Below are 17,849 nucleotides of genomic sequence, written 5' to 3' on the forward strand. Positions count from 1 at the left end.
TTAGGGTTAGGGTTGGGTTGTAATGAAACCCAGCACAGGGTTAATGTTGGGTTGGGTTGTAATGAAACCCAGCTCAGGGTTAGTGTCAGGGTTGGGGTTATAATGAATCCCAGCTCAGGGTTAGGGTTGGGTTGTAATGAATCCCAGCTCAGGGTTAGGGTTGGGTTGTAATGAAACCCAGCACAGGGTTAGTGTCAGGGCTGGGGTTATAATGAAACCCAGCACATGTATGTGCACCACTGCGCTAGACATGAAGCTGCTCAGCTGCAAGCCTCAGGCCCCCTCCACAATAGGGAGGCGCTTGAGAAGAGAAGAACAGTCCTGTCAATACATGAAGCTTGTGTATTATTTTACAACGAGGAACATAGGGTTCATAAGGAGTTATCCAGTGCTCAAATTAAAACACAAGGGGGCAGATATTACAACAGATACCCGCTGGCCAGCTGCATGTATAAGAACACTGCACTTCTTCAAATGAACGACATTTCTGTCGTGGCTTGTTCAGGCAGTAATAATGACAGTTTAATTGTTTTGTTTTGCTAATGCTTCTGGCCAAAGAGAAAAGTGGACAAAGCTCACTTCCCTACAGACTGGCTGCAGTGTGTCTGGGGCTGCTGTGTGCTCTTTTATTGGCTGCCACATTAGTCATGTGTGTCCTCTGTGAGTATGAAATACAATATCTGTGTGTTTACAGTATGATACACTGGCAAATCATTCTGTGTAAATGAAATACACTGAAATATGAAGATGAAAACTATACATAGTCTTTGTTCACTTAAACTTCATGTCACGAGTCTCAATGTTTTATTCAATCAACTACATTATCCCATCACTTTATTCTTTCCTTAAAAATTAAGCGAGGTTGTTACTGCTAACTTATATTTCCCATTAAGAAATGAAAATGTACATTTGCGTTTGACTGAAGGGGCAGCAATAGCACTTACAGCAAAAACAAAGCACCAACCTGTATGAAACGGAACATCCTACAGTACTGAGATTGTGACATTTGACTCCTGCAATGATTAGTGATGTGAATGACAAGATAAAATAATCAATTGGTTTTGCCTGTTAAAATCAAATATTCCTATGAGACCTCCAGGTGTTGGAGCACTTCAAGAAAATCTAAAAGTTAGATTATTATAGCTTGTAATGCACACTCAGTGTAATCACAATTTGGACACAGACAACATATATCAAAGTACAATTAAAGTATCAAAAATACAGTTCAATTGCTTGTAGTAGCCTATATTTCATTATTAAGATTGACGCTCTGTTAACATGCAAGTTTAAATAATGGTGTTAAAAGGCTGCCAGGTGGTAGCATGAGAATTATACTCACTGAGCACATACCATCTAGATTAATTACACTTTCAACATTCATTCATGCCAAATAAATACAAATAAAATCGCTGCACAACACTAACTATTGTGCACATGGGGTGACTATTTGAATATTTTGACTGATCCCTATAAGCTAAATAATCGCTCAGTTTTGCCATAGAAAGACGCTATTTGTACCAGGTGTACAATGGTCTAAATTCTGTAGATGAATTATATCCTCTAACAAACTATTTTAAAAATGTTTTGAATGCTGTTGGCAGCCTTGGCTTTTCCCCTGGAACTATGAGAATAATAATCTGAATAATAATGCTGGGATGGACGATGTTATCTGCCAGTTGAATTGTTGGCGGGGTGTACACCGCATGTATACTACACTGTTAGGTGCTTTTCAGGGCTTCCCACAGAAATAACAACAAACCGTCTTTACAAACTTTAATCTTTATACCATCGGACCTCATGTAAACACATAGTTCACCTACAGCTTCGAGTTGAGCAATCTCAAAACGTCAGCGTCTTGTCCACCAAGGGGCTTCCGCGAAGGGATCGAAGTTAAGGCACCAAATGTTGAACATGGCTAATCTTCCTAATATGGAATATCCAATTAACAGCTATATTCATACACAGTCCCATCTGCTGATTAAGCAGAGTGTAGACACACAATTCTCCTCTGAGACATGTGGCATCACCAGCCTGCTTCTCACACTGCAGACCACAGTGCTACTTAGCTCACGTAGTGCAACTGGAGGAAGACCTTTTATATGCTGCTTGGGCATGCAGTCCACATGCATCCAGTGAATCAGAGTGGGCTGCTAAAAAGCAATGAAACACAGACCCCTACGTGATCGAACCCGCCCGGATTGGTAGCTTCATAGGGCTTTGCAGAGTTGCCCATTGTGTCACCCTTTGGAGCTAAAGGGCCACAGTTGGCACTGGCATGATCTGGATTTGATCCAAGTCTCTCTGCTTCTCTTACAGATTCTGGAGAAGTGGACAGCCAGATGATCATTTCTGGTTTGACAGTCGGACACAGTACCAAGATGCAGATCGTGCAGTTACTGTGCCTGGTGAGAATGCATGGATGGACACACACTGCTATTCGTACCACTGGTTTATCTGTGAGACTGATGCTCTGCTACACATCAGTAGTTGTTTTAAGTCTTAATAAGAACATCTGCTTAGTGATAATGTTGCAATGTAAAAAATAGACCGTGTGCTCAGTAACAGCTATGCTAATGGAGGATGAGAGACTTATAAACTCATTGCTATCAGAGCAATAGATTAAACACAGCTACTGAACAATGCTAGGAAATAAGCCAGGAATTTCATGTGAGCATAACGCACACTGTGAAAATAAATATTGTGCTTGACTGTGCTGAAAGGGTTCACCTTTACTTTTGCATGTATAGCTTTAAGTGTCACGTAGAAACTGTGTGATTGCTCCATCTGTCTGCCATATTATTTCAGTATACAAACTGACCAGAAGAAAGTGTGAACAAAACATAGTTCACACTTTTTTTTGTACAACTTGTGGAAAACAAGTGTACTGCTTATATCTGTTCACAATCTAACACAATCTGACTGGTCTGTCACATCTATTTCAAACACTTGGGCGTGCCATTGTCGTGACATCAAAAGTCATCTTGACTGTGAGAGAGCCATCCACACATATGTTTGGCCTGTCCGTGTAGTGCATGCTTATACACACAGGCCCAAGTGACTTGAAAGAATTGAGGAAATATTGGGTAGCATTGCTTTGAAATACATCTTATGTCATTTCGGTGAGGCAAGATAGCCTATATTATTTGTAGTATATTGTTTGATATCAATACTTCTGAGTAACTTGGCATTTTTGTACGTTGAAAACGTGTTTTTTATGAGATATAATTTTTTTTTGCAAAGCGTTTTATTATGAGAGTGAGAAATGCGAAGTGACCCTGTAAGAAACGGTTGTGGATTATGGCTATCCTTGTGTGAATTTGTACAGTCTGATGAGCGTGTACTGTTTAGCAGTTTCGGTTTGCTATATATGTAAAACAGTGGCTGTGACAAAGGGTGCGGTGGCATATAAGTGTAAAACGTATTAGAAACGCATATGAAATATGGCCAGTGTATGTACTCACGGATTGTACGTCCATCCAACGAGCCTTGACTGACAAAAGAATCAGCAAGCCCGTAGAATTATAACTCCCTAGGTCGCAACTTGTGTAGCCTTCTGTCCTGCTCCGTTGTCTGTTATTTCGTGGAGATGCACTTTTAGTGTTTGTAAGGTTTATAAGGCATTTTGATAGGTTTATCTGCAGGTAGGAATCCTCTTCGCTGTTTTGCTAAACTAGAACCGGAAAACATGATAGTGGAGAATAGGAGCAGACGCATATGTCCCAGCTGGCTTTGCATATGAGAAAATAACAACAGTGTGAGAGAAATTAGGATGAAATTATGAAATTGCGTAGTTGAAACAATATGTTTTTAGCAGAATGGGCATGTAGGTGAAGGTTCACATGATCACGGAGTATAGTGCGAAGTAAATGGAGTGACCATGAGCGAGCTTATATTCCTTATCGAACGGTATATATAACAGTCGCTATAAAGCGCCAGCTGTTAAAGTGGAGGGTTAAATAACGTGTGAAATCTATTGCACTGCTGTGTTTTTTCATGTTCAGTACTAGTAGTTATAATTATGAGTGAATCATGTTTTTAAATGTAATGTTTTAATGGGGAGTTGCAGAACGTACATACGTAGTAATTGTTTGTATGTGGCTAGATAGAGAACAGGGCGAGGTAACATGAATGTAGAAACGTGGCGTTTGCTGATAAGAAGGTTTTGTACAGTAGCCAAGTGAAGAAATGTAGTTAGTAGAAATGGCACAGCTGTGAACTGGTGTAACTTTTTAATAAAAGGAATACATTTGCCGTCATGAAAAGCATATGGGTGGCCATGAGTGAGTTTTGGTAAAGCAAATATAAGCGTAAGAGAACGTTAGTGTAAAAGAGGACGAGGCGGACGAGGACGAGGCGGGATTCAATCGTTCAACCAGAGGTTTACCAGTCTGTCACTTGGTTAGGGCAGCACCATGACATAGCTATGCAATGCGTGAAATATCATTAGCAAACCTGTCCGTGGTTTTAAAGAAGAACACAGGCGAGTAAGCACAGAAGAGCTCCCGTTGAATCCATATGGCTTTGCAATACTGTAGCCGGTTAACAATTGAACGTGCAGACGGTACGTCATAATACAGTGTATACGTTCGGGGAACGGCTGGTAGATATGGTGCAAAAGCAATAATTGAGAAGTAGTAGACAATTATTAGTGAGGGTAAAAGCAGGTTAAAGAAATGCATTCCTAGCTGGGCTTGAACCTAGGACCCTGTGTTCCCAAGACTGTAACCTTACCCACTAGGCCACAGGCAGACTAGCTGTTTCATACTGAAAATGTTTCAGAGTAAAAAGGTGGGTCTTTTGAGACCCCAGGCAACGGCTTCAGACGCTCTGCAACTAACCAGTTCACACCGCTGAAGTTTTCTCTGCAACATTCTAAAACCATTTCGTCTCGTTGCGAATCATTGATCTGAACTGGCCTTAGCTTTACCGTTATTTACATTGTCATCAAGTTCATCAATATATTATAATGGTCGGAATAAAGCCATCTATACACAGAGCATTAACCCCGGGGTATAGGTGGAGCAGAGCTGGGTCTGATTTCTGTGTAAAGATGTCAAGCTGGAGAAAACTAAATAAAAAAATACGGCAGTATGGACTCGCGTTGTTATTATTTTATTATGCTTCCTCATATGTTCCTCCAGCCTTGATCCCCTTTTTTGATGAAATCTCCTTTGTTGTTGTTTTATTCTTCTTGTTCTGATTGCTAATTTAACACCCAGCTCAGCTTTATTCTCGAACAGTTTAGCTAGCAAAACCAGAAACAACAGGGGTAACATTTTGCAAGGCAGTTGTTTCAAAAATATCACACAACAATCATTCATGAGAAAGACAATGTTTATTGTGCAGTGCACGAGATACATAATTGCACGAGCCACAGTGAATCCCGCGGATTCTTCTCTGCAGTGTAAAGATGTTCATACCGGGCAAAAGGTAGATAAAGAACGTTTGTGGAAATTGATCATCACTAATTCTACCCCAGGTCTGCTACAGCATTTTAACCCGGCTCGGCAGTGTAAAGACAGCTTAAGTTAGCCTAATGTTAGACAATGAATGAGTATGTACATAACGTTACTTTTATAACAACCATTTTTTATTCAGTAAATAGAAAGTGTTATAGTTGGCGTGGCCCATGTGCCAACTGACTGACGTCACACAGGCGACACTGGTAGGATCTGGTTGGATCTCTGGGAAGTGAGGTCCAAAAACACACATGCAATTACTGCTTCTCGCCATTGATACCGCCAAAGAGAACGAAATGGCGATCTTTGAGATTGTAACTTTAAATGCTTGTGTTCAATGACATAATTACTGTAGGAGCCTATTGATTCACTTCAGTCTTTAATCTGATCAGTTTAAAAAAATGACATACACTCTCCAGTGGTGGAGTCAGGCAATTCTCAATGGGGTGGCCAGGATGGGACCAGTGGTCATTTTGGGGTGGCACAGAAATAATTATTATATGAACATAAAAATGCGTCTAACTAGAAAATAAGGGGCTATTTTAGGCACCTACAACACATAACTCTACATTATTTGGAATTCAGGCAGTGGTGGAATAGGTCAAATAATATTCAGTGAAACCAACATTGTTTTTTCTTATTCCTGCAGGTAAAGTAACAAAGAAGCTTACACTATAGGTATAAAGTACAAGTGTCCCAAGCTACATGTAACCCAGATTAAGTAATGGGTCACTAGAAATGAATAATAAGAATAATAATCTGTAACATGCAACATTCTCCTAAACGACTGTGCTATCATCACATGAATTTGCTTCAGTAGCATTTCATTAACAACCGTGGCTTTACAGTTTAGAGACAAAAAAAAAAGGCATTGTATTTGGTTTGGTGAATTATTTAGTTAGATTCAGCTATGCAGTCTAGTTACCTACGTCGGTTGGCATGGAGTATGTTACATTTCATGTCACTGAGTGCTGTGCTAACTCGCTGCCTGCTGTGCAAACAACTTCCCTTACGGCTAGCTAGCTAGCAGACTTGCTAGTGCACTGGAACTACCTAGGTGCAGAGCCATAGAAAGAGATTTATTTTGTAATGCTTTTCATGTAATTTAAAATACGTTTGTACTTCGTTATTTGAGTGCTACCGATCTATTTTTCTTAGGTACCTGTTCACAGATCCAAAATGGTGAACGTGGCGTCAAATATGTATTGTCCAATCCCTGTCCTATAAAACTATTCTAAACCGCTCTCCAATTGGCCAATCTATTCAAACAGTTTATCCGCTTTGCGCAAGGTTGAAAAAATAGAGCCGAGGCTGAAAAGAAAGCTTCACGTCCGCGGCCAGGCACGCAATCCGCGGGCTGTGTGAATAGACTCATTCATTAACATGAGTGCGGATTTGAATTAAAAGAAGAAGAGTCCAGCTCCTCAATAATGAAATACGGTATTCCACAAGGATCAGTACTAGGACCAGTACTCTTCTCGCTATATATGCTACCACTTGGCAATATTATCCAGGCACATGGCGTAGAGTTCCACTGTTATTGCAGATGATACACAGATTTATATTTCAATGAAACCTGGCGAAGCACTGCCACTTTCACGGTTAGAGGTCTGTATTGTAGATATCAAGGTTTGGATGCTTTCAAATTTTCTGCTCCTAAATTCAGATAAGACTTTTTAGATTTAGGTCCCAAAATATTACTCACCTTACTACTCCTACTCTCACCTTAAACTGTGATGGTTGTTTGGCTGAACCTGATATTGTTGTTAAAGACCTTGGTGTCACCATTGATCCTGATCTATCTTTTGACACACATACAAAAAACATATCCAGAATTGCCTTCTTTTAGCTATGCAACATAGCTAAAATTAGACATTTCCTGTCAGTCGGGGATGCTGAAAAATTGATCCATGCGTTTGTTACGTCTAGGTTAGATTACTGTACTGCCCTACTATCTGGCTGCCCTAATAACCCGTTAACGAGTCTCCAGCTAGTGCAGAATGCAGCTGCTCGTATCTTGACCAGAACTAAGAAGTATGAGCACATTACACCAGTGCTAGGGTCGCTACACTGGCTACCCATTAAGCATAGGATAGATTTCAAGGTTTTGCTCCTGACTTTTAAAGCTCTGCATGTACGTGCACCTGTGTACATAACTAATCTGCTCCTACCTTATAACCCCACAAGGTCACTCCAATCCCAAGACGCAGGCTACTTGGTAGTCCCAAGAATTTCCAAAAACCTAAAGGGTGGAAGGGCTTTCTCCTACAGAGCCCCGCTACTGTGGAACCAGCTTCCAAAATTTATAAAGGAGTCAGACTCAGTCTCAATATTTAAATCTAGATTAAAAACGCACCTCTATGCTCAGGCTTATAATCAGTTATAGTCTGGAGACAGGGTGGGAGAAGCCTGTAGTCATAGAGCTTTGTGGGTGGCAATCCTTTCCTTACTGTCACCTGTCAATCAGCTGTGACCCGACTTTACATGGGCTGGCTCTTTATAGGCGGGTATGGTTGTCCACCCCTATGACTGCATGGGCTCTCCATCCCTGTCCTATTAGCTATGCAGTCATACATTACTCCTGGCGAGGTCCCCCCAATACATACTACTGCCACTTTACCCACTGTCTTGCAAATTCCCTAATTGCCGTTTCTACCCACTTCCCCACGCTGCCGGCGGGGCTTTTGCCCCAACCTTCGAGAGTGCTTTGAGAGTCGTCTGGTCTCCCCCACCTCTGTGGTCCAGCCCCTCTTTCGTCATTGCCTCCACCCTGCCCACATCTGTCGTCACCTACTGTTCCCCATCACTGCCACCTGGCCCCACCCATCATCTGAGCCACATCATAAACTCTATAAAACTGACTGACATGTTGGTCAACAGTCGGCACCCTGAGCTGACCAGAGGAGGATGGGTTTTCCCCTTGAGCCTGGTTCTTTCCAAGGTTTCTTCCCATCTGCTACAGGGAGTTTTTCCTTGCCACTGTTGCCTTAGGCTTGCACCTGTGGGGGTTTAGGCCAGGGTTGTCTGTAAAGCATATTGTGACAACTGCTGTAAAATACACTATACAAATAAAATTTGATTGATTGAAGCAGTCCGGTACCGGACGCGGAGCGGATCTGCTTCAAATCCAAGGAACCCAAGAAAAATAGATTGGTAGCACTCAAATAACGAAGTACAAACGTATTTTAAATTGCATGAACAGCATTACAAAATAAATAAAATACGCAGATATTCGCTAATTATTGTGAATGTAATAATAATAACCTTGTAACCATAATAACCTTAATTATGATGTTGATAGCTAGCAAATATGCTGTGCTTTTTGCAGTTCTATAAATTGATTGTGCTTCCAACGCACAATGTGAGCCAGGAGGCTAAACATAAGATTCCGTTTTGAATTATTATATCGTAATTATTATTAGCTAGCGTTCTAACCTTGGCTTCGCCTCAGCCGCATCACCAAGCCCGTCGTACATTATTTTCCAATAACAGGACAGCCCGTCGTGGTTTATTCCTTACTTATTTACACCATCTCAGTCTTCAATTCAGAAAACACAGCATTTCATATTTCATGGCAGTATCTGGATAACGATAGCAAAACAAAATGCTAACTGCTGTTTGGTTTGCAGTCAGGCTAGCAAGCTTGTACTGTGTAGTTCGCCTACATTTAGCTGCTGCTAAGTGCTAGATAAAGTTTTCACACATTCAGAGGGAAAGTCGACATAACTAAACATTAAAGGACCATACCTCTCACAATCGATAGATGTCAGCTTTTGTCCATTTGTCCTCACTGTGACCCTGAGTCCTGAGTCTGACAACCAGCATGTGGATGCAGCCGGTGGCGTGCTCAAGTACTTCCGATTTCGAGACCTGCTTTTTTTCTGACTCATGGTCAAAAGTCCACTGACCAGAGATCAGCTCTCACGGCCTCAGTCCTATCATTACTGTAGTAGGCCTAGTTGGAAATGGCAAACTGGTCCTATATCAGCAGATCAGCTGTCATCATTGATTGACCAGCGTTTGTCCCGCCTTATTGTGTTGATGAACTTGACCAACTACCTATCAGATCTGGGGTGGCCATAGGGGTGGCCAATGAGATTTCAGGGATGGCCGTGGCCACCCCAGGCCACCCCCTAAAACCTCCTCTGACACTCTCAGAAATAAAGGTACACAAGGGTACAAATTCTGTACAAGTTGTGGCCTTCCTCACCACCCCAGGTTGCAGTTGCCACAGCAGTATAAGAACCAGTGCAGTGAGTCTCAGGATCGGTTAACAAAAAACGCATTTAATTGTATTAATTGTAGGGGGAAAGGGAAGGGGAAGCAAAAAATAACAGAAACTTCTTCCCGGTCGGGGTATCAGTCTTCCTCTCCAGGGTAAGTACGATCCTCCTGGAGAGACAAAGTGCACAATAGTTAGGAGCGTGTGATGGGGCCCTGGTCAGCCCACTCCAGGTCCGTCTCCTCTCCTTGCTCCGTTCGGCCTTGTAGGACTTTTCCTCCAGCCCTCTGTCCTTTTCAGCGTGGGGAGACCACTCCCCCAGTCATAAAAAAAAGGTGGAAAGTTGCAATCATACAAGTTCTACGCGTGCGTTGGCTCCTAGCCGCTTACCGCCCTAGGAACAGGTGAGGAGAGAAGCCAGGCGTAATTTCTCTCCCTAGCCCCAGCCAGCCTCTCAGTCCTTTGTGCTGCTCCTTATATACTCTGTGAGGCAATCACTGAAGCAGTCTCAGGTGTGCTGCAGCAGAGTGGAAAATTCCACATACCTGCACTCTGCTGCAGCCCTGTCCATGGTGCTGATCCTTGGAAGTTCACCTGGTCTGCAGCTTGCTGTCCCTGGTCCTGAAACCTTCTAATATTTCAGACGGGAGGTAATGCCCACTCACCACTTGTCCCAGCAGTCGCCGGTGGCGGGAGGCCCGGCCGCCCTGGTGCGTCTCGTGCTCTCTTGTGGAGCCCCAATAGGGCCTCGGGGCACCACAAAGTACAAAACTGTACCTCTAAAGGTACTAGTGACAAGCGATTGTACCTTTCTAGGTACTGCCACAGTGACAAGCAGTACCCATTGAAGGTACAGAACTGTACCTTTACCAGATAAAAGGTACCATTCAGTACCTAGAAAGGTAAAATCGCCTCTCACTAGTACCTTTAGAGGTACAGTTTTGTACTTGTACAGAATTTGTACCCTTGTGTACCTTTATTTCTGAGAGTGTATTTTTATGTAATTAATTGCTATAATAAGCACAATGTGAACATGAGATGTTTATTCTACATGACAGGAATAACTATTTCTGACAAAATATGTCTTAAGAGGGTAAACATGAAATGCATCTAATAAAAGAAAATTTACAGCTTGTTACAATTCTGGGATTGCAACTACGATTCAGTGAAAACCAGCATGCAAACAGGTGCCCCAGCACCGAAGTTGGGAACCATTGGATTAGACCATGATAAAAAAGCTTCATATAGTGACATAAAAAGACACAAGAACAGTCTTCATCATCCAGTAGCTCAGTAACCAAACATAAATACAAATAATTGAGCCATTCAAATAATTATGAGATGCTGGCATGAAATCCAGATACGTATATGGTTATTTATCCCGCCTTTGTAATATTTTCCTACTGTAGCAAAATGAGCTATTGAGCTATTGTATGAGCTATTTATAGAAATTGTTATATGTACTTCCTGTATGTAGAAAGAAAGATAGCAAAAAGAGAGACTGAGGCAGAGACAGACGGACAGAGAGAGGGAGAGGGAGCAGATATCTGCATGTTAAATGACAAAATATTAACCAAATATCTGAATTTCTGCATTCTCCTGCTAGTTCTGCCTCTCTTCTCCTTCTTCTCTCTCAATGGTTAAGGTGTTTCAATAGCCGCAATGAGTGAGGTATTTTATTCATCTATGAAGTTCAAGAAGAACTGTAGGCAGGGGACTGCAGGTGAGTTACTCTGTTTTCTGAATGTAAATTCTGGATTATTTAATGCTATTGTTAATGTTTTATGTTCTATCAATACGTTTCAATCTTTCTCTCCTTCATTCTCCTTCTCACTCTTTTGTTTAATATAAATTATTTGGACAGTGACACAATTTTTGTTGTTTTGGCTTAGCAGTCCAGCACATTAGATTTGAGATAACACAATTCATATTGTTGGGTTTTATGTATTTGCATAAACAAAAAAGAACAATGAATACAATATTAAACAAAATGATGTGTGGTAGAGAGGTCTGAATCCCAACTGGGCTTATAAAATGACCTCACTGAGAAAGTCAAATTATACGATATACAATAACAAAAATCTTTAAAAAAAACAAAACAAAAACAAACAAAAAAACAATCATGCGTATGTGAGTGAGTGTGAGTGAATTTGGGAATTAATTTCAAAGAATCCATTGAATGAATGAGTTGGGCAGCAAATTTGAAAGCTAAATGTATTTGTAGATGAATGTGCATGGTTGAAGTATGTTAATGTTTTAAATCAAAAAGATATCGAGTTTCTTAAACAGAGGGGCAGATGGTGGCGAGTAATCAGAAAAGGTGGCTAGCCGTGCAAATTTCTTTTGAGTGAAGTGAATTTATGTAGATTGGCAGCATACGTACTTGCCCAGATAATGTTGCAGTAAATGAGAAATGGGTAAATTAAGAGGTAGTACATATCTGATTAACAAGTCTGCAAGTCTGATTAACTAAGCCACTCAGTTTTCTGATGATACCACTGGATTACATTACTTTATTACTGATAAACTGGATGTGATCTTTCCAGAAGAAGTTTTCATAAACTGTAAACTGCAAGCAATTTAGTGGATGAAACCTGGAGTTTGTAATCCCCACCCATTTAAATCATAGCACTTGATCTGCAATACGTTTTATTCTTACCCATTAATATAATAACGTTTGATTTAAAAAAATATTTAAACATAACTTATTTTAGAGGTGTAGCATTAAATGGGGACAAAATGAGGACTGGCACAGAAACGTTGAATGCATTTCCATCTTATCAAGCTGGTGCACAGTACCGAGTTGCAGAGAAAACACTCGAGAGGTTTTCAAGCTAAAATCACAGGGCTTTTATATAAAAAATATATTAAATAACAAATGAGCAAATAGCATAAGCAGGTGAACGAGGACTAGAAACACAGGGCTAGGGGAACACTGGAACACAAGAAGACTGAGGCCGTATCCAAATTTGTATGACTGGTATACTCAATAGTAGACAAGTACGTTGATTTCGACATGACCAAATTGACTCGAGTCAAGAATCCAGGAACTTAAACCCTAACACTAACAGATGAAACAAACTGTGAAAATGAAACAACACATGCTCAAACCAAAAAACCACTGGTACAACAGTAGGCACTAATTTACACAAAATAAAATGAATCTAGGGCTGAGGAGCTGCCGCCCTTTGTCAAGGCCCAGCAGGAACTGTGACAGCTTCCCAGCGTTTGCACATACATTTTGACATTTAGCAGACACTCTTATCCAATGCAGCTTGCAGGTTGCATTTTTTTTATACATACAATCCATTTATGCAGCTGGCTAGTTTGATTAAAGCAATTTAATTTAACTTTTCCTCAAGAGTACAACGCCAGCACCGCAATCAGGACTCAAATCCTCTGCATGTGGGTTTATAGTCCAGCTCCCAGACCATTATATAACACTATAGCCCTCCAATCAGGGGCCATGCCTACACTACAGCCCTCCAATCAGGGGCCATACCTACACTACAGCCCTCCAATCAGGGGCCATACCTACACTACAGCCCTCCAATCAGGGTCCATGCCTACACTACAGCCCTCCAATCAGGGGCCATACCTACACTACAGCCCTCCAATCAGGGGCCATGCCTACACTACAGCCCTCCAATCAGGGGCCATACCTACACTACAGCCCTCCAATCAGGAGCTATACCTACACTACAGCCCTCCAATCAGGAGCTATACCTACATTAAAGCCCTCCACCTATACAGCAGGCATTATCCAACCAGGAGCCAGAAATGTACCATTACACTTTTTAAGCATTCATCACAAGTTAATTTCGTATTACACTTATGAACAGTTTGTGGGTGAAACTACAGCAATAGAAAATACCAGGTACAAGCACTGTGCACTTCAGGAAGGTCACTGCTTAGTGGCATTTGTAGTGAATCATAAAATGCCCTGAAAAATGACTTTACTGAAACCAAAATAAATTTTTTTTTGAATTTACAAAACATTTTTGGGTTTATTGAAGACAAACCACCTTTGAAATATGATTTTAATTTCATTATTTCATTACTGATCATGTATCTGTACACAAAAGAGGAAGAGAATCTGTCCATCAACAAGTTTGAATCTCTCAGGCATTTTGAGTGCAGTGATGGGCCCCACAATCTGGATAATGTTCTGACTGTGCTTGTGTGTTCCATGGGGAAAGAGTAATCGGCCACCCCCGGATTGAGGGAGGGTTTCTGTGGACAGGTTTCCCCTGCTCATTGCTCAATAGTGACACCCCTGGTCAGTTAGGAACTTGCAATCTGTTTGTGCCAGCTTCATAGTCTTCCAGTGCAAAAAATGCATGGCATAGAAATGCTCTTGGGCTACAATGAAAATAAGGGGTAGCTGACTGCATGTGCTTGTCTGCTCCCTCCTGAATGGTCAGAGGACATTGTGTCTGCATTATTTCCCCTTCCATACACACTATCATCTGCCTTTCTTTCTGCAGATCAGCATAAACACCCCATAAATGTTGAAAGATTTTGAGTGTTTTCAACTTGAGCACTTTTTTGATCTTTCTCCCCACATATTTGTGCCTGCATGCATATAAAAACCCCCATCCTCTCTCAGCAACTCCGGATGAAGATGTAACCTATTCTGAGGTCAAAACCATCAACCCTACCGCCTCCAACACTGTGTGCCACTGTGGTTCAGCAGGTCTGTCGCAAACGCCTTAAAAGACGTTCTCTCAGAAAAATTGGAAAATTGGATCTAGTCCTGCACACTTGCTTTTCTTCTGAAGAGTTGATAGTTTTTTGACCTAATGTCATTACGTAAATTATGATAGAAATAGAGTAGGCCGACACTCTTATATTTATTTAGGAGAGAGGGCCTCCTGTATTTTTATTTAGTGAATATTTGGTACTTGCGTAGGTGAAAGTGTTTGCAGTAGTGGATTTTTATTTGCTGTTGTAAAACTTTAGTTTATTGCAGTATGTTTGGTTTGAAATAAAAAAGACTAGCGACAAGAACAACAATATAAAACATCAAAGAAATGAGACATTCTGCTTAACTAGTCTGTTTTCTTGACCGCAGAGCACAGTGGGCAAAGCTCACTTCCCTACAGACGGGTTGCAGTGAGTCTGGGGCTGCTGTGTGCTCTCTTATTGGCTGCCACAGTAGTCCTGTGTGTCCTCTGTGAGTAACTGTCTGTGTCTCTTTACTGTGATCCTGGTAAAATGTCATTTTAAAGTAAAAAACAGATCTGTTCTGTCATTTTACAAATGAATATCATATAGTGGGATTAACTTCTGGGCTTTTGGGCAATCCCCTCTGCTTTCACCCAGCTATTAATGTAGGTTCTATTTTAAGAAAAATAAATGTTTTAAGTAATAAATTAGTTACTACATAAGAGCTAATATGTGATGTTGATGCCTTGATCATTGTTGGTCATTATTTTTTCCAAAATCCATTCAACATTGTAGTCTTTACTTTGAAATTTGCCTAGAAAAAGAATTATATAGAAAAAAATCTTACATAATGTATATAATTTGTCACCCATCTGTATATATATATTTTCATTCACATTGTTAAATGTATACTGCAATATTCTTATAAAGCCCAAATAAACAAAAAGATTGTTCATAATTCTCTAAAACTGTGTAAATTAATACATTGACTTAACAACACAAATTAAAAATTCTTAAAAAACTTTTTTCCTAGTTTGCCTAAATTTATTCATTCACAGTTCACAAACTTAACAAATGATGTGGTCAACCTATGGGCTTAAGCTTCTGTTTCCACAGATTAGCACAGTAGTCTGTATCATACTGAGGTGAAATTCTGTAAAACTCCTTAATCGATACTTATTTTTCCTAAGGAATGCATTTCCCCTTGTGTATTAGATACAAGTCTGCTCAGAAGCAACTACAGCACCATGAATACAGAGAAAGTCCAGCTACAGAGTAAGTATAATGAAGTGATTAAGAAACTCCTCTTTTTGTAGCAGTGCTGTACCTCCAGTTCACAGTGAGTGGTGCTACTCTGTTGTCCATCTGCAGAAAAGCATTTACTTTTGCACTGTTACAATGAAAAGATCATTCTCAGAGTCTGCTGCTTGTTCTTTCTGTACAGGCAATGTGTCTAACCGCTGTCTACAGGGCTGGACGCAGTTCTCTTCGAAGTGTTACTACTTCTCTAATGAGACGAAGAGCTGGACAGACAGTCGCAGTGACTGCATTAAATGGGGAGCTGACCTGGTGATTATAGAGAGTAAAGCGGAAAAGGTAAGGCTCTGTAAAATAATTGTGAATGATTGGGTGGAGATAAAATTGACAACATGCATTCATAAGAATCATCTTGTGTTGGTTCTTACAACCTAACATGTTCAATATTACCATTATGGGTGGATCGCATTCATCAGTGAGGTGTGGCTCATGCTGTAGCTCAGTATCTCACAGATCCAGAAAGTGTCAGTGTGGACTGTTTGTCTTTCAGTGTCTACATCTACAGAGTAAGCAGTGAGAGTCATTCTGTGTTTGTTTTCAGTGTTTCATCAACGAACAAATAAAAAACTTTACCTGGATCGGACTACGTTACTCAGCAGATAACGGTTACTGGCACTGGATGAATGGAACCCCTCTGCAGAAAGGGTAAGAATTCTTACAGAAACAGCACAGGATGTAAAAATATAGACAGACACAATCATGTATAATTTTAAACAACATCTTGGCAGATCAGAAATATGAATGTTCCTCTGATGGTAGCCAGTCTAAGGTTTGTGTTACTGCAGTGAAATATGTCACTGGGTATGTTTCTGGTTATGATAGTGCATATGTGTACTTTACCCTTTTTATCTTTAATATTGTTCTGTTTGTACGATGAGGTTGATTTAATGAATACAGTTAATCCAGAATTATCTTCCAACAAGATATATTTCCGCTGTCTGAACTCTCTCATAGATGGCAATAGACAGAGAATGAGAAGGAGTCACTGTATCTCCGTAGGAAACAGCAGAGAAGTAGAGCTTCTGTGTCTCAGTCTTTGCTTCCTTTACAGATCCTGGGGGAAAGGAAAGTCAGGTGGTAAAAGTGAATCTGATTGTGCCGCGATTGCCCCTAATGTGAATGCATGGGATGCTTCTCACTGTTCTAATGACCATAATTTCATCTGTGAGACTAATGCTCTGCTCCCCTAAACCATTTTTTATCATTGTATGTTTTTGGTTCTCTCATCTTGTGAGAGGCCATTGACCATGCCAGGTTTGACAGTCAAACACAGGACCAATAAGCAGACCACAATGTTACCGTTTCTGTTGGGAATATATGGAATATACATACTGCTGTCTTTACTAGAAATGTATCTGTGAGACTAAGCTTTATTAAATGCATTGAAATGACTGTACATGCAGAGTAGATTTAAGCTATTACATTATTGGTTCTATGGACATATTGTAAGTATAAAAATATCAAAAACCATACATTTGAAATGGTCCTCATCTTGCTGTTGTGATACCGTAAATTGAAATTGAAATCGAGAACAGCAGTCACTGCTAAAAAAGCAAATGTGTTCATTGGGCCTCATTTATCAATAAATTCCGTAAATATGCACATACGTTTCCCCGTAAAATTATACAAACTAACAACTGCCGCCGCATTTATCAAACGTTTGGAGGCACTTAGTTTCAATCGTATCCCCGTGCGTATGTTGATAAATCCCAATCAGTCCTAAATTGGAAGCACGTTCACGGTCGCCTCATTGTAGCGCACCTCACGCGGTGACAGGGGGTCGGCCAGTGGGGTCATCAACCACTGCTTCAGCGGGTAACCCTTATCCCCTAAGGGTGAAAGGAACGTGGAGGGTTAGATAAAACATTGACAATGCAGGTTTGGAGTTACTAAATGTCAAACATCATGCTTACCAATGAGCCAGCCATCCTCAACAGCTCTATGCGCCAAGCGGTTCCCCACAGAGCAGTTTTGCAAAACAAATGAATCACGTGTTCCTCCAGGCCAACGAGCAACAACATTGAGGACATGGCAAGCTGCGTCAGATATCAATTGGACTTTGATGGAATGATATCCCTTCCTATTCAAGTAGGCAAATGTGTCGGTGATGGAGCTTTAATGTGCACATGGGTACAATCTATGGCACTGATCGTAGGAAGGCCGGCCAGATTGAAAAGGGCCTG

At 40.8% G+C, this 17,849-nt stretch overlaps 1 protein-coding gene and 1 long non-coding RNA gene across 2 annotated transcripts; both read left to right on the top strand.

The window, feature by feature from the left end:
- The first annotated feature begins 552 nt into the window (after positions 1 to 552).
- On the top strand, positions 553 to 2,855 carry LOC135247209 (uncharacterized). Its single transcript, XR_010328133.1, has 2 exons — positions 553 to 660; positions 2,317 to 2,855. It is a non-coding gene; the product is annotated as an uncharacterized LOC135247209 (long non-coding RNA).
- Positions 2,856 to 10,882: 8,027 nt separating this feature from the next.
- On the top strand, positions 10,883 to 17,375 carry LOC135247210 (CD209 antigen-like protein A). Its single transcript, XM_064320523.1, has 7 exons — positions 10,883 to 11,404; positions 14,291 to 14,377; positions 14,756 to 14,857; positions 15,565 to 15,624; positions 15,794 to 15,945; positions 16,208 to 16,311; positions 16,718 to 17,375. Exons 1-7 carry the CDS (start codon positions 11,344 to 11,346, stop codon positions 16,854 to 16,856), a joined length of 705 nt encoding a protein of 234 aa, XP_064176593.1. The 5' UTR covers positions 10,883 to 11,343; the 3' UTR covers positions 16,857 to 17,375.
- The last annotated feature ends 474 nt before the right edge of the window (positions 17,376 to 17,849 follow it).

The sequence above is a fragment of the Anguilla rostrata genome, unplaced genomic scaffold (assembly GCF_018555375.3).
Source record: "Anguilla rostrata isolate EN2019 unplaced genomic scaffold, ASM1855537v3 scaf1147, whole genome shotgun sequence".
Lineage (NCBI taxonomy): Eukaryota > Metazoa > Chordata > Actinopteri > Anguilliformes > Anguillidae > Anguilla > Anguilla rostrata.

Excerpts from the sequence above, each read along its gene's own strand:
- LOC135247210 (XM_064320523.1), top strand. The coding sequence starts at position 11,344 with ATGAGTGAGGTATTTTATTCATCTATGAAGTTCAAGAAGAACTGTAGG. Across the intron at positions 11,405-14,290 it reads CTGTAGGCAGGGGACTGCAG|CAACTCCGGATGAAGATGTA; the intron begins GTGAGTTACTCT and ends ATCCTCTCTCAG. Across the intron at positions 16,312-16,717 it reads GGAACCCCTCTGCAGAAAGG|ATCCTGGGGGAAAGGAAAGT; the intron begins GTAAGAATTCTT and ends CTTCCTTTACAG.